Source organism: Felis catus, chromosome A3 (genome assembly GCF_018350175.1).
Source record: "Felis catus isolate Fca126 chromosome A3, F.catus_Fca126_mat1.0, whole genome shotgun sequence".
Taxonomy (NCBI): domain Eukaryota; kingdom Metazoa; phylum Chordata; class Mammalia; order Carnivora; family Felidae; genus Felis; species Felis catus.
The window spans coordinates 86,285,934-86,299,944 of NC_058370.1; the positions used below are offsets into that span (position 1 = coordinate 86,285,934).

At 46.0% G+C, this 14,011-nt stretch overlaps 1 protein-coding gene across 4 annotated transcripts in view; it reads left to right on the top strand.

Annotated features, from left to right (window-relative positions):
• ANTXR1 (ANTXR cell adhesion molecule 1) overlaps positions 1-14,011 on the top strand; it is a 256,503-nt gene that overhangs the window by 188,958 nt on the left and 53,534 nt on the right. Inside the window, exon 18 of one of the 4 annotated variants that reach the window (XM_045054314.1) lies at positions 9,899-10,684. The exons of 2 other annotated variants lie outside the window; for them this stretch is intronic. In XM_045054314.1, coding sequence (XP_044910249.1) covers positions 9,899-10,027 — 129 coding nt within the window. In that variant the 3' untranslated portion in view covers positions 10,028-10,684. Of the gene's footprint in view, positions 1-5,778; positions 6,256-9,898; positions 10,685-14,011 lie in introns of those variants that run through there. One more of the 4 variants, XM_045054313.1, reaches the window with a different exon arrangement.

Sequence of the window (14,011 nt, forward strand, 5' to 3'; positions counted from 1 at the left end):
GCCACTTTCTTACATCTCCTTGGCTGGGACAGGTGAGCAGAGGTAGGGAGGAAGTAAGCTCCTCCTTGAACTGGGACCATCAAGCTGGCTTTGCGCTCTGTGGGCCCAGCACGGGTTTAATGTTGATTTGTTTCTCCTGTGGGGTGTTCTTTGGAGCTTCCTTCTGGATCCTCTCTCCTGCAGTGGACAGATGTCTCTTTTTGACATGGACAGATGTCTCTTTATTCCCAATGTTTGCTTGTGGCTGCTTCCCCAATCTCTGGATCTGGTGGTCACCTCTATCTTCTTGCTGCTAAAGTCCTTCTATCCTACTCAATGGCTTTGGACAGGATCCAAGAAGACCCCACATTGACCTCCTTCCACACGGCCACCTCTGCTCCACAGGAGACACACACACCACACGTGGCCAGGCTAACCCTGTCACAGCTGTCTCTATCCAGTTCCCACAGGCTGCTCCCGCTTTCTCAGACATGAGACCTCCGTGTTCACTCTGGGATCAGTCTCATTCACCTCCCTGGGCTTGAGGGGAAGCCCATGGAAGCCTGCCCTCCCTAAGCCCCTCTACCTGGTGGCAGAGCCACTGGGGACTCACAGCACAGGGGCAGCTCTCTCCAAAAAGTGCCTCTGCCAATCCTCCCCACCCTGACCCCTTTTAATATCTTTCATCTGGCTGAGGGGTCCAAGCATCATGGGGCCAGTTTACAGACGTTGCCTTGGAATCTGCTTTGGGTGATTAGGTTCCTCATCAGAATTGTTTGCACCTTGGAGCCTAGTCAAAACTTCCATTTTAACATTCATTAGACACTTATGTCAGATTTTTAATTATGTGCTCATTTAAATATAAGCCCCATGGGGGCATGAACTTCATCTCGTTGATTCACTGCTATATAATAGGCACTCGATGAATAATTGTTGAATTAATAAATTAATTTTTAAGCAAAGTTGGCCACCTCCCCCCAGACTATAAGCTTTATGAGCATAGCGACTGCAATTATTTTTACTCAATTTTTATCCCCAGAGTTTAGTAGAGTGCTGGCCAATAGTAGATAATTTAAAAAATAATCTTGAATGAACTAACAAACCTGGTGAAAGCCCATATTTCTCTAAGCAAGATTCATGCAGGCTCCACTGGCTGGCCCGAAGCATCCCTCCCTCTCTTCCTCAAATTCTTCACATGGCCACATGGCTTAAAACTCTATCGGTCAGAGATCCTCTCTGCTCTCCGAGTCTTCTTTAACAACATAGCGGCTAAAGGGAAGCCATCAGTCGCTGACACTTAAGAAGGCCATTTGCTACAAGGAGCTTCCAGGAACCTAGTTGTTGGGGACCTGCTAGGAGGGAGCACTACCAAGAGAGGAGATGCCGGCCTAGAGGTGGGGACACCTTTAGAGATTCGCCAGAGAGACCGAGGACCAGGAGGTGAAAGGCAAATGAGAAATACAGCCAATATTTCTTTGGAGACTGCCTTTAGCATTCTCTCCTCCTCCAGTACAATTTTTAAAAAGCACTTAATTTGGGGGGTGCCTGGGTGGCTCAGTCGGTTAAGCAGCCAACTTCAGGTCATGATCTCGCGGTTCGTGGGTTCGAGCTCTGTGACAGGCTCTGTGCTGATAGCTCGGAGCCTGGAGCCTGCTTCAGATTCTGTGTCTCCTTCTCTCTCTATCCCTCCCCTACTCATGCTCTGTCCCTGTTTCTCTCTCAAAAAACATAAACGGTTAAAAAAATTTTTTTAATAAAACCACTTAATTTTTAGAGCTAACAGGAATGTTAGATATCCTCAGAGTCTGCAGTTTTCAGGCATTTTTAGCCGAAGAAAAGAACTCCTTCTTTAAATGAAATCTTACCAGAACCCCAGTGTGAAAAACAGATAAGACAGATGATCTGGTTCTAGATGGGCAATGGGCAGGAAACCAAAACACACACATGCAATTTTCCCACAGTAGGTCTTGGTACCTCCCCCTTAGAATGCCTAAGTGCTCATGAAACACAGTGTGTCCTCACATGGTACGAGACCCGTGCTCGTCCTGCCTGGATCATCACCATGACTGCGAGGCTGGGCACCAGAGGCCAAAAAAAAAAGACAGTACTAGACCCAACTTCTCTTTCCCTTTGTCAAGAATCAGACCTGCTATTCCCTCCACTTCCCAAACTCATCTATTCTGTAATGTTTGCTAAATCAAAGAAAGAGCCCTTTCACGGGGCCACTAAAGACCTCTCCAGGAGTTTAATATGACCAACAAATATTTACTAAATGCTTGCTACACCCTTGACCCTGTGTTTGGCCCTCAGAACAAATGCCCACTGCTACATTAATCAGCACTCTGAACCTTCTCGGAACCATCTCAACTGCAACTGCAACATCCAACCCACATCTATCCATCTTTTCTCTAAATGTGCTGTGAGACATCGTGTGAAATGATTTGCTGAAACACAGATAAACTCCATCTGTCAGCCCCCATCTACAAATCTAGTAGGACTTGCAAAAATAAATGAGGTTTGGCACGATTCTCTCTCTGCAAACCTTTGCTCACAGGGATGACCACCGTTTCCTGTCTTTGGAACTTAGAAGCCATCTGTGTAATAATCCGCTCTAGTTTCCTGCCAAGTTCTGACGTCCCTCTCACCAGTCAGCAGTTCCCACCAGAAATGCTCAGGGCCTCAGGGCCTCCCATCCCTCCACTGGCCCATGTCCAGGTCACAGAAATGGCTCCCTTGTCCCTCTTCATGTAACAAGACTGCAGTGTGAAGCGTGGAGAGTTCAGTTTAGTGTGATTATTTCTGTATCCGCTCAGGATCGCTCAGCATAAGAACAGACTTCACCAGGAAGCACACTAGCTTTGAAATCCAGCTCTGTCAAGCATTGTGCGGTTTTAGCTAATTACCCTCCCTCTCTGACTCCACAAAATGAGCGCACGAGAAGGTTGAAGGATTGCACGCAATATCGTCCATGAAGCGCTTAGCACAGCAGTTGGCACATGTCATTGTCACTATAAGAAAATTACCTATTACAGGTCAGGGATGGAGACCAGGCAAGGCACAGGCCCAGAAGGAGGGTGTATGTGGGAGGGGCATATTCACAGGCATGCAATTTACGTATTTTTCTGCACGTTAGTAAATCTATAGAAAAGACCCTCTTCCCTATGAAGCCTGGAGTCTCATAGAGAACAAATGATGAAAGATGTCTGCCCCCTTTTAGTCACATGGTTGTGAATTTACTGTCTTCAGGTCAGACTGAAGTCCTCAAAGACTGCCCCAGGCTGGTTCCTGGAACTGCTGTTCAGAAGGGCACATGGGTTATTTCAAGGGCAAGTTCTTCAGGTGGCTCCTAAACACCCAGAGAGCTCAGTACAAGGGATTCAGTGCCTTTGAGCACTCCTAAGGAGACACAGAGGAACAGGGTAGAGGCCTCTCAAAAGAACGTCAACCCAAGAGGCAAAAGCTATCACAGGCCATGCTCCCAGTCTTCATGGGAAAACTGCAGAAGAGACGTGCTCTGTGCCTTTGTTGATGACAGTTAAGTTGGCAGGACTCAGCTACAGTGGATTTTAGAAGGTCTGGGTCTGTTTCTAAAGGTCATTTATCTTAAAAGTACTTGAACTAAAGGCTATAGTAATAGATGACAGCTGGGAATTTTAAATTTCATTTTCAGTTCCGAAAAAAAAATAAGAGGGTTGGGTTTCCATTTATATTTTCATACTGAGGATAAGTCATAAGGGAAATTTCATTGTGTTTGTCAGTCTAAAAAACCATCAATTCAGTGTGCATAGTCATGGATTCAAACTGCTTAGAAAACCCAGGAGAAGCAGCACTCCTCACCAGTCGCCATGAAAGTGACATGCGGAGGGTAAGAGCAGCAGCTGCGGGGAAGATCCTCTGAAGGGCAAGAGTCCCTGCCAGGTCCCTTTTCCAGAACACCTGGAGGAGCCTGGAGCTCTGCTAGGAGGGGTGGTACTTCCAGACTTGACTTCGACCAACTTTATCAGGAGCCAGAAATCACAACAGGAACAAAACCCCAACAGCCAGGAACCCAGCACCAACAGGGAGCCAGGAGCAGGCAGATCCAGCCAGGGGCAGCTGGCTGCAGGGACTTTCAGCTGTAGTAAAAGGCTAGCAGAAAAGCAGGGCCCTGCCCCACCTAGACTCACCACCTAACTGAGAAGGGGGCTCTCGGGGCAGAAAGGGATATAAATGGTCCCCAAAGCTAGAGAGCTTGGTCTAAAAGGCCCAGGTCCAATGAAAACAAGCCTGGAGACTTAACAGCTGCCCTATTTTGTCATCAGAAACCCATTCTTAGTTTTGCTAATGGCTGAAAATGTACAAAGTTTATGTTTTTATTTCATGGACTTAATTAATGCTTAAAAGAATTAAACCAGTAAGGCCCAAGACCACAGCTTCCTCGTCCACCATGGATGGGCTACTTTTCCCAGAGCCTGCCTCTTACTGAGAAGTCCTCCTGTTCCTTCTCAGGGTTGTGGTAGCCCTACTTTAAGATTCGAGGTGCGGTCAGAGCGTGCGTGAGCCCAACAGGCTGTGGGCCCCTGCTGTGATCAGAAAACTTCTCTGTACATATGTATCTCCTCAAACTAATTGCCAGAAATTCTCCAAAAGAAGGGTTCATCTTTTTGACTTAAGGACTTGAACCTAGCTAACATCCCAGTGTCCACCAGCAGGAGAAATACACACACACACACACACACACACACACACGCACACACATGCACACACCACTGAGGAAAAATTAGGGTATCAGTTAGTCTCCCTTAACCAACTAGCAGAGTAAATCTTGTTCTTTTATTCATTCACCATTTTTTTATATAGCTAATAATTGGATCCTTTACAATGAGCCAGGCACTATGCTATCTGCTTAAAAAATTTCATGATCTTCATGTACCACAAAACTTTCTGATTATAAGTACTTTCAGAGTATACCGAAGTGACAGATCCCCTTGGTGATCCTGATGCTGTAGGTCCAGACTTGGGTTTGGGCATTTGCGTTTTTAACAAGGAAGCCAGGTGATGCTTATGATCACGTAGCTCTCCTGGGAGGCTTCTCAGTTTGTCCACCTTGCCTTCTTGACTGAGGTGCCCCCAGTTTCCCAGCAGGTATGATCTCATCACTGCAGAGCAAAATAAAGACGTCTGGTCAGCTGAAGGAGGAGCGCCCACCTCCCAGTGTGGTCTGAAAATCCATTGGCTTCCCTTGGGCAGTCACACAACAGCCTCATGTTGAACAGACAGCCTGAAACCCCCAGATCTTCTTCTCCTAGGCTGGGACTGGGCTGGGAGTCGCCCATAACAGTATCGATTTTCTTTACCTAAGTGGTAGACCTGGCTAGTAATCCTAAATAAAGAGTGGTCTCACAACCTCTGGCTCCAGCTTGTCCAGTTCTCTGCAGCATCCTTACTCCATTCTCCCCTGCATGAGGCTCCTCTCACCGCCAGGAGTCGTCAGTACATGTGGTGGAAAATGCCCATGTACCCTGTTGTCCATCTGAGGCAGGAGCTGAACTTGGCCACAGCCGCCTCCACCATCAGGAACCTGTCCAAAAGCTATCCTTCCTGTGTATTTTTTGAACAGGCTTTTAGCTATTAAAAACCAAAGTAGTACTCTGTAAGGAAATTTTTAATGGAGACAAACTATCCCAAAGTGTACATACTGCCTTTTTTGATCTTAAATTCTCAGCATTAGTGCCATGATTTAAGGAAACGAGAGGCCAACTCACTTGAAGTCTGTTTTGGTTAACGTTTATGTTGTTGATGGTCCCACCTATTGAAAAGGCAAAGAAATGTCTACGGAGGGAGCCAAGACAGTCTCATGGCTGCGAAGAAACCTTGGACCCGTGCCCTACCTTCCTCTTTGTGGCTCAGTTTTCCCAGCCGCGTAAGGGAGCGATGATTCCTGTCACCTTCTCCTCATGAGGAACTCCTGAGGTAGCCATACGCAAGGCCGTGCTGGACTTTGAATTTCTGGGGCAAAAATTCAACAGTTGCTGTTGTAGTGTGGTTCCCTGAAACTGGGTTTCTTCATCCACCAAATGTTACCACTGGTGTCTGGAATGATGAGAAATGCCTCAAAGTAGGTAATCAGGCAATTGAAGGAGACTTTTCCCATATGTTGTTGATGGAGCAACAAGTCATTGGGTCTGAAATCTCTAGGTCTGAGACACTAGGAAAATTACAGCTCGTGTCTATAACAGAAAAGGCCTCTTTGAATTATGTAACATTTATAAATTATAATAACTGCTCTCAAAGCAAGTCTGTGTATATTGTTCTTTATTTTTTTTTAATTTTTTTTCCACGTTTATTTATTTTTGGGACAGAGAGAGACAGAGCATGAATGGGGGAGGGGCAGAGAGAGAGGGAGACACAGAATCGGAAACAGGCTCCAGGCTCTGAGCCATCAGCCCAGAGCCTGACGCGGGGCTCAAACTCACGGACCGCGAGATCGTGACCTGGCTAAAGTCGGACGCCTAACCGACTGCGCCACCCAGGCGCCCCTGTTCTTTATTTTTTTTAAACAACTTTTCAACATTCCTTAGCTTCCATTGAATGTACTGCTTAGAATGAATTTGTGTAGCAAGCATGTGACTCTCCTCTGATGGAAGGTGAGGCCAGTGTCTGCTGTGTTCCCTCTGAGCAGAGACTGTAAAGGGCCGATCCTAGCTAACTATAAAACTGAAAGATGGAGCAGGGGACCCCTGGAGGTCCCTACGCTCCAATGATTCCTCTCCTCTGTATCAAATCTCTTGAAGAGATCATCATTACCTCAAATACAAAGGGTGATTTCATTTGATATGTTCTGGGAATACAGCTTATGTGAACCATGATAACAAAATGATGACCGATTAACTCTATTAAATAAAACATCATTCAAGCAATATAGGAGATGGACGGAATGCCACAGGAGACTTAAACAATATTTATTCACTTATACACTGAGAAGTGGAAACACCTGGGAAAACACGGTGTGGGGCTTTTAAATAACACCACCCATTTATAACAGCTGCTTGTTGACCAAGAGCTATAAAGAAACCCACCCTCAATTACAGAGGACCAAAAGCCAGTGGACACTCTCCCACAAAACAGTCATCACCCACTGAGACCTACTTAAGGTAACCTTCCAAAAGTTTCCCTACAATTTCATGCATCTAAAGTACACTAAAATCTCACATTAGGAGATATCAGAGTCTGGAGGTTTTATTAGTCCCTGTACCCAAATGAAAGATTATTTCTTTTAAATTCTCTAGATAAAGCCCCATCTTATTCCCATATCATAATTCAACTTTTAAATTTTTTAAATTTTATTTATTTATTTTGAGAGAGACAGAGCAAGCAGGAGAGGGGCAGAGAGAAAGGGAGAGAGAGCATCCCGAGCAGACTCCACACTGCCAGCACAGAGCCTGATGCAGGGCTTGAACCCACAAACCATGAGATCATGACCTGAGCCAAAACCAAGAGTCAGACACTTAACCGACTGAGCCACCGAGGCACCCCTCATAATTCAACTTTTAATGTGAGTGAGAGTAAAAAGGGGACCTATAAATAAAGTAGAAAGCATTCAGTGGGGTCTCAGTCCTAATCCCAGGACAGCTTATCCAAGAGACACCGTCAGTTAGTCAATTAAATTTTGCCTGGACTCAGTTTCCCATCTAGAAAAAAAAAAAAGGAGAAGAGGAGGTGGATCCTTGTTTCCCTTGCATCACCCAAAATCAGTGGATCCACTGAAATGTGAAAATGGTAAGATGTGGAAATAAATAAGCAAACAGTCCCCAAATATTAATAGTTGTCATGTTAGAATAGTGAGCCTGGGGTTTTCTTTTCTTTTTCTCCAAAAAATGTTAATGCCCTTAATTGCTTTTATCTAATGAGAGTGATGGTAATTTAAGAAAAGAGGGAGAAAGAAGCAGATGTGAGCTTTAAGGCATGATTGTAGAACTGGACCTATGATGTCTGAGCTAGGCTCCCCAGTGGGTATAAAAATGTTCTGGCTGATTAGAAGGAGGAGGTGTGAGTGGTTGGTCATGCCAGGACACAGTGGTTCTCAGCCATGGTCCCCTCTGCTTACAGCACATCCAGCCTCCAGCACCACCTTTGCTCCCATGGCCCAGGTCTCCTAGGACTCTCATTTGCAAGGTCACTGTCATTAAAACTTATCCTCTGGTCTTCCTGTCACTCTCTGTGTCTAGTGGTCTCCACGGGAGCCCCACTCAGAGCTGTGGGATGAAATTCAATCTTCATTCAGTTCATAATTTTTTTTTCTTTACCCAGGGACAGAGTATGATGAGGTAATATTTTCTGGTGTGCTGGCCCAAGATCTGAACCGTTAAAAGTGAAAAATATTGAGAGCTTAAAAAGCCAGTGTCCAGTATTCTTTTAATGGTCTTGAGTGGACAGTGATGTTTTCCCAGATGTGAATTCCAGAGTCACAGAACCATCATTGTCCCCATCTGCCCCCATTGCAAAATGATAGTCATTGTCTATAACAGTAGCAATGAACTCTAGTAATGAACAAACAACCCAAGAAAATTCTCCTTTCCCCCAGAGTCTATTTAGTGGGCTACTCTAATATCAGTCAGAATAATAGCAGACTGGAAGGGAGTAGGGAATGACCCTGAAATCACTTAATGGTGAGGAAGAGGATGAAGAGTGAAAAGGTGCCTACGTCAGCAGTAAATGCCCTACTTCAAAGTTTCAGAAAATGGGCTTGCATTCCATTCTTCTAGAAAGTGCCTACAACCCCCCACCATTAACTTGGGCACTCTCTCCACAAGAACATTAGGATTGTCAGATGTCCTGCCACAACCCTGCATAGCAATCCTCAGATGCATACATCTCTTCGTTCATGTTCTGTTCTTCCCTTCTGGAAACATGTAGATGTGACAGCTTTGAAAATGTCATTTTCCTCTGAAAAATGACACAAGGGGTGGAGGAGTTCAACCCCAATCCCTTTGATGAAAATATTCCTAAAATATTAACAACTTTGTGACTAGTCCACATTATACTAGTCCACATTATAGGAACAGAAATCTCCTTGGAGATTAAACCGGTCTCTCTTGGGTCTTTGAACAAATTTGGGAAGGTAAGCACTAGATCAAAAGATGCATGGAATTTCTTTGTCCCCCTTTGTCTAGGACTCTCCCAGCTGAGGTGGATGAGCTCACGTGCTAACTTCCTTCAAATGCTCACCTCCCGCATGTGCTCACTCTTCTTTAAGTGCTCTGTGGCACACGTTCATCCTTTGCCTCCCCTCCATTCCCATCCACTGGGTCACTTTCACCACCACCCCCAGATTTAACGATCCTGAGTGACCTTTCCTTGGCCTCAAAAGGATGGCTCGTTGTGCTGGGTGTCAGCATTGAAGGGGTTTTTCCCCCAGGTAACATTTTGGCATTTTAAGAGGGATCTCCATGAGATGCCCACAGAGGACCCCTAATATTGAAAACAGCAGACCCAGTGACAGGCTGGACTTGTCTGGGGTGGAGGGTAGGAAGAGGATGTCTCAAGGCAAACAAGTTGGAGTTCTATTCAGCCGACTCCCAGAGGCATCCACATCCTACACGGGGAAGGCAAAGGGGAGAGGCTGGGGGAGAGAGCTGAGCTGAGAAAGAACAATGAGTTGGGAGAAGCCAACAACACAGGCCTCTACTCCATCACCAAATTTGCAATGTGGTCTGTAACCCCTGTCATACAGCTTATTTCTTGAACCCCTAGCAAGTGTCTGATGCTATTCCAGAAGCTTCTTTTAGACCAAATAATATGACAAAGTCTCTGTACTCAAAGATAGAAAGCTGGAAAACATGGAGGGACCAGGTAGAAATCACGATGGCCAAAAAGGGGATAAGGATTATTGCAATTGCTACTGGGCTTTGTGCTGATTCCTTATTTTACCACTTCACAGCTGAAAGCTCCCAGAAAAGCAGATAAGCTGTGGAGAACTGTGGCGTGTCTCCAAACTGCCTCACCACTGCATTCTTCTGCCTCAGTCCCAGCCACATCTCTCAGCCTCAAGAATCCTCTTTCTCTCTGAACTGGGAGGAGGTGGTGAGCATGGCAGCAGAAGGGGGAGTGGGCCAAACCACTATACCCCCTGCACATTGCAGGGTCTTTGGAGATGGAACAAAGATGGCTCTTACTCAGCATGAGGTCACCTTTCTTTTCTCTGGACTGTCTGGATTCACAGGGTTTATTTAGGTTCTCTGCCTGAATTCACTCTGGAGCTGATCACTGTGAGCAGGCCCGGGACCCAGCTAGGAGGCTCCCCTCCAGGTAGACACACATACACAAACACACACATGCGTGCGCACACACACACACGGAGTCTGTAACCAGGAGGCTGGGAAAGTACGAAGGGACACAGTTCAGAAGCAGCAGCATTAAAGGGAAAGCACAGAAGCCCCAGAGTCAGACCGACCTAGGTTGAAACCTGTCCCTGTCATTGACTATTTGTGTGGCCCTGGTCTTAGCCTTTGAAAGCCTCCATTTCTTTGTCTTTGAAATGGGGATAGTAATTCCTACCTTACAGGGTTGTGGTGAGGTTTTAGGATAACATAGATAGGGATTAGATAAATCATGGCTATTATAACAGTGACCACCCTGTGCCCATTAGATAGGCTTTTAAGAGGCACCTGGGTGGCTCAGTGGGTTGAGTGTCCAACTCTTGGTTTTCATGATCTCACGGTTCGTGAGACTGAGCCCCACATCAGGCTCCACACTGACCACGCGGAGCCTGCTTGACATTCTCTCTCCCTGTCTCTCTGCCCCTTCCCCACTTGTGTTCTGTCTCTCTCTCTCTCAAAATAAATAAATAAACACTTTAAAAAAAAGATAAGCTTTTTTTTAAACATTTTTATTCATTTTTGAGAGGGGGGGACACAGAGCATGAGTGGGGGAGGGGCAGAGAGAGAGGGAGACACAGAATCCCAAGCAGGCTCCAGGCTCTGAGCTGACAGCACAGAGCCCAGTGAGGGACTCGAACTCACCAACTGTGAGATCATGACCTGAGCCGAAGTCAGACGCCTAACTGACTGACTGAGCCACTCAGGCGCCCCAAAAAAGATAAGCTTTTAAGCTTGTTCACAGGATACAAATAGGATCATAACATTCACAGGGCTTAACGCAGCATTTGACAAATGTTGCCCCATGTTCCTGGAAGCAAGAGCTGCTCCTTCATTGCTATATTTTCCAAATGCTTTGGCAGCCCTCGGTGTGCCAGGTCCTTGGTGGTGAGGGGAATTCAATGGTCCAAAAAGGGCTTGCAGTATCGTGGCAAAGAGAAAGACAAATAGACAAATTATGACAAAGGTTGAAGAGGAAAGGGGCAGGAAACCATGAGAGAGATTACCAGGTGGGCCTGAATGAGATAGGATGTGAGCAGGCAAAACCTCTGTGAGGAAGTGACTAACCTGAGACATGAGTTATGAGTAGAATTTAGCCAAGCAAAGTTTGGAGGTAGCATGTTCCAGGAAGTGTATATGCAAAGGTCATGAAGCACACATGTCCATGAATTTGAAAGGAAGCCACAGGGCTGGCAGGTGAGGAGAAGGAGGTAGCATGGCAGGGGGTAAGGCTGATCATTCAGCACCTTGTCAGCCATGTTGGCATTTGGAATCTCAGCAGTAGGATGGACTGGGACAGGAGACCAGCAAGGCCTCAGACAGGCTAGCCAGGAGGCAGGAGATGATGGCAGATGGACCAGCTGGAGGAACAGGATCTTTACCTTATGCTCACATCCAGTGTGGACCAGAGCCCCTTGGAAAACATGCCTTTCTCATGCTCCTCAGAGGTGAAGAACTTGGTCTTTACCTCTTCAGAGGTAAAGACAGCGTCTTGGAGACCTTCGCGTTCACACCTCTTACTGAGTCAGGAGGTGAAGGCTCTGTCTCCCGTGGTCCATGCAGCCTCCCCATCCCCAGCTCTCAATCCTTCCAAATCAGGTGAGCAGGAAGATGGCTTCTTTCCGCGTGGCAACTTACATTCCCAAACTGCCCTCGCCACACCAGCAGATGGATGTGTTTATACAGTCTAGCCTTCCTGGGTTAGATTTAGATTGAAGTAAGAGCTGAGGGGGCACAAGGCACATTAACCAAAAGTCTGGTTTGTCTGTGTGTCTCCGAAGCAGCCTCATTCCCGGCAGGTGAATAAGCACCTGCTCTAGCCCAGTCCGCAGCCACCCTCCCATAGAGCAGGGCCTGGTGAAAGGCTGGTTGACTGGGGAAGACACAGAGCAGGTCATGAAGCAAGGGGAGGCAAAGCTCAAGCTGGTTCCCAGGGTCTCACCGACACGCAGGAAGGGCAGAACCTGGGAGCCAGAGCAGTGTTCAAGAAGTGTGAAATGTTACCAGTCAGAAGCAGCAACATAACTAGTTGGGAGGACACTGGGAAGAATTCTGAAGTCAGGCCCATGCAGGCCCCTGGGGTGACTTTTGCTATCCTGATTAAGGCTTTGCAACCAGGAGGGAGCATTTAAATAGACGGAAGTGAAGCGGGGGATGCAACTCATGGTCTCTCCAAGTGGAGGCCTCTGTCGAGTCCACTTTTTCTGAACAAATAAGATTAACTGGTTATTGACAACATCTTTGATTTACAGTTAAGGTGCTGAGATCCCCAAAAGCTTTGCTATATTTGACAGTCTGCCTTTTTCCAAAGGATTCAAGGTGTACTATTTCTTCCTCTTAAAGATTCTTCCTACATTGTCACTAAATTATTAGTGTAACAGGCCATTTCTTCCAGACCCTACAGAACATAAGCTCAGGCCAGCCTGGGGAGAATTATCACAAATATTTCATTAGCGCAGCCTGAATTCGTGAGATGTTTCCAAAATGGAAAGGAGGCATTTTGATACTGGGTCATGGTCTCACTTCAGATCCAACTCTACATGATCTCGTAATTAGGGAGAATATTGGGTCCCAGTGGAGGCCTGAAACCAATTTTGAGGTTGGATAACTTAAATTAATACTTTTTTCTCCTAAATGAAACCCAGATTTTGAGTGCTATAAATTTTCCATTTGTGTGTCTGGCAAGTCTCAAACAGCAGCCATGATATTTCAGGGTTCTGACTACTGTCTTCCTTTAGTTTAGATTTGAGAGGCACTCTGGCAGGATCATACTAACCCTTACCTGAAGAGAAGATGAGTCCAGGAAAATTGAGAAGGCTTCTCCAGGCCAGCTGGGTAGAGATCAGCCTATGTAAATTTGGACTAGGTACCCAACTACACGGTCAAAACTGAAGGGGCATGCAAAGGCCCAGCTAGCTCCCAGAAGATCAACAGGCTAGCCTGCCACAGCACTCCAAATGCCCAATACTGGGGAAACTCCTTTAGAATACCATGCTGTGTTCAGGAGGTTCCTTTTAGGAATAGTATTATTTAGGTTAGAGGTTCAGCTGATCTAGCAAAATCTCAAAATAATATAAGGTTTGAACAGGATAAAACTTTTTTTCTCACACACATAACCCTCTGGGGAGAAGCTGTCCAGGGTCAGTATGATGGCTCCATGCTATTGGGCACCTAGGCTTCTTCTCATGTTTCTTCATCCCTACAGTGTGGCTCTCATCTACACAGCCAAAAAAGAAAATGGAAAAGAAAAAGAAAAGGGGAAGGTATACCCCTTCGATTTAAGGCACAACCTGGAATTTGTACACATCACTTCTGCTCATATCCAACTGATGAGAACATAGGTTACATAGCCACACCTCAGTGCAGAGGAGGCCACCCCCATCTGCAAATTCATGCACCACAGTAGGTCAGACCTTTGAGTATCATTCATTGCCTCTTGAACTGATCTGTGCAAGGGAGGCTGGGAAATGTAATCAATGCTAGATGGTCATGTGCCCAATGAAATTCGAGGGTTCTACTACTGAAGAAAGAATGTGAAAATGGATATGGAAGATAACTGGCCATCTCTCTTACATGGAAAGAAAGCACCTTTGAGGAATAAACCTTCAGAGTGGATCCAGCTCACGGATCAGATTAGAGATATGTCACATAGAAAGTACAGAGAAGGAGTGAAAGGG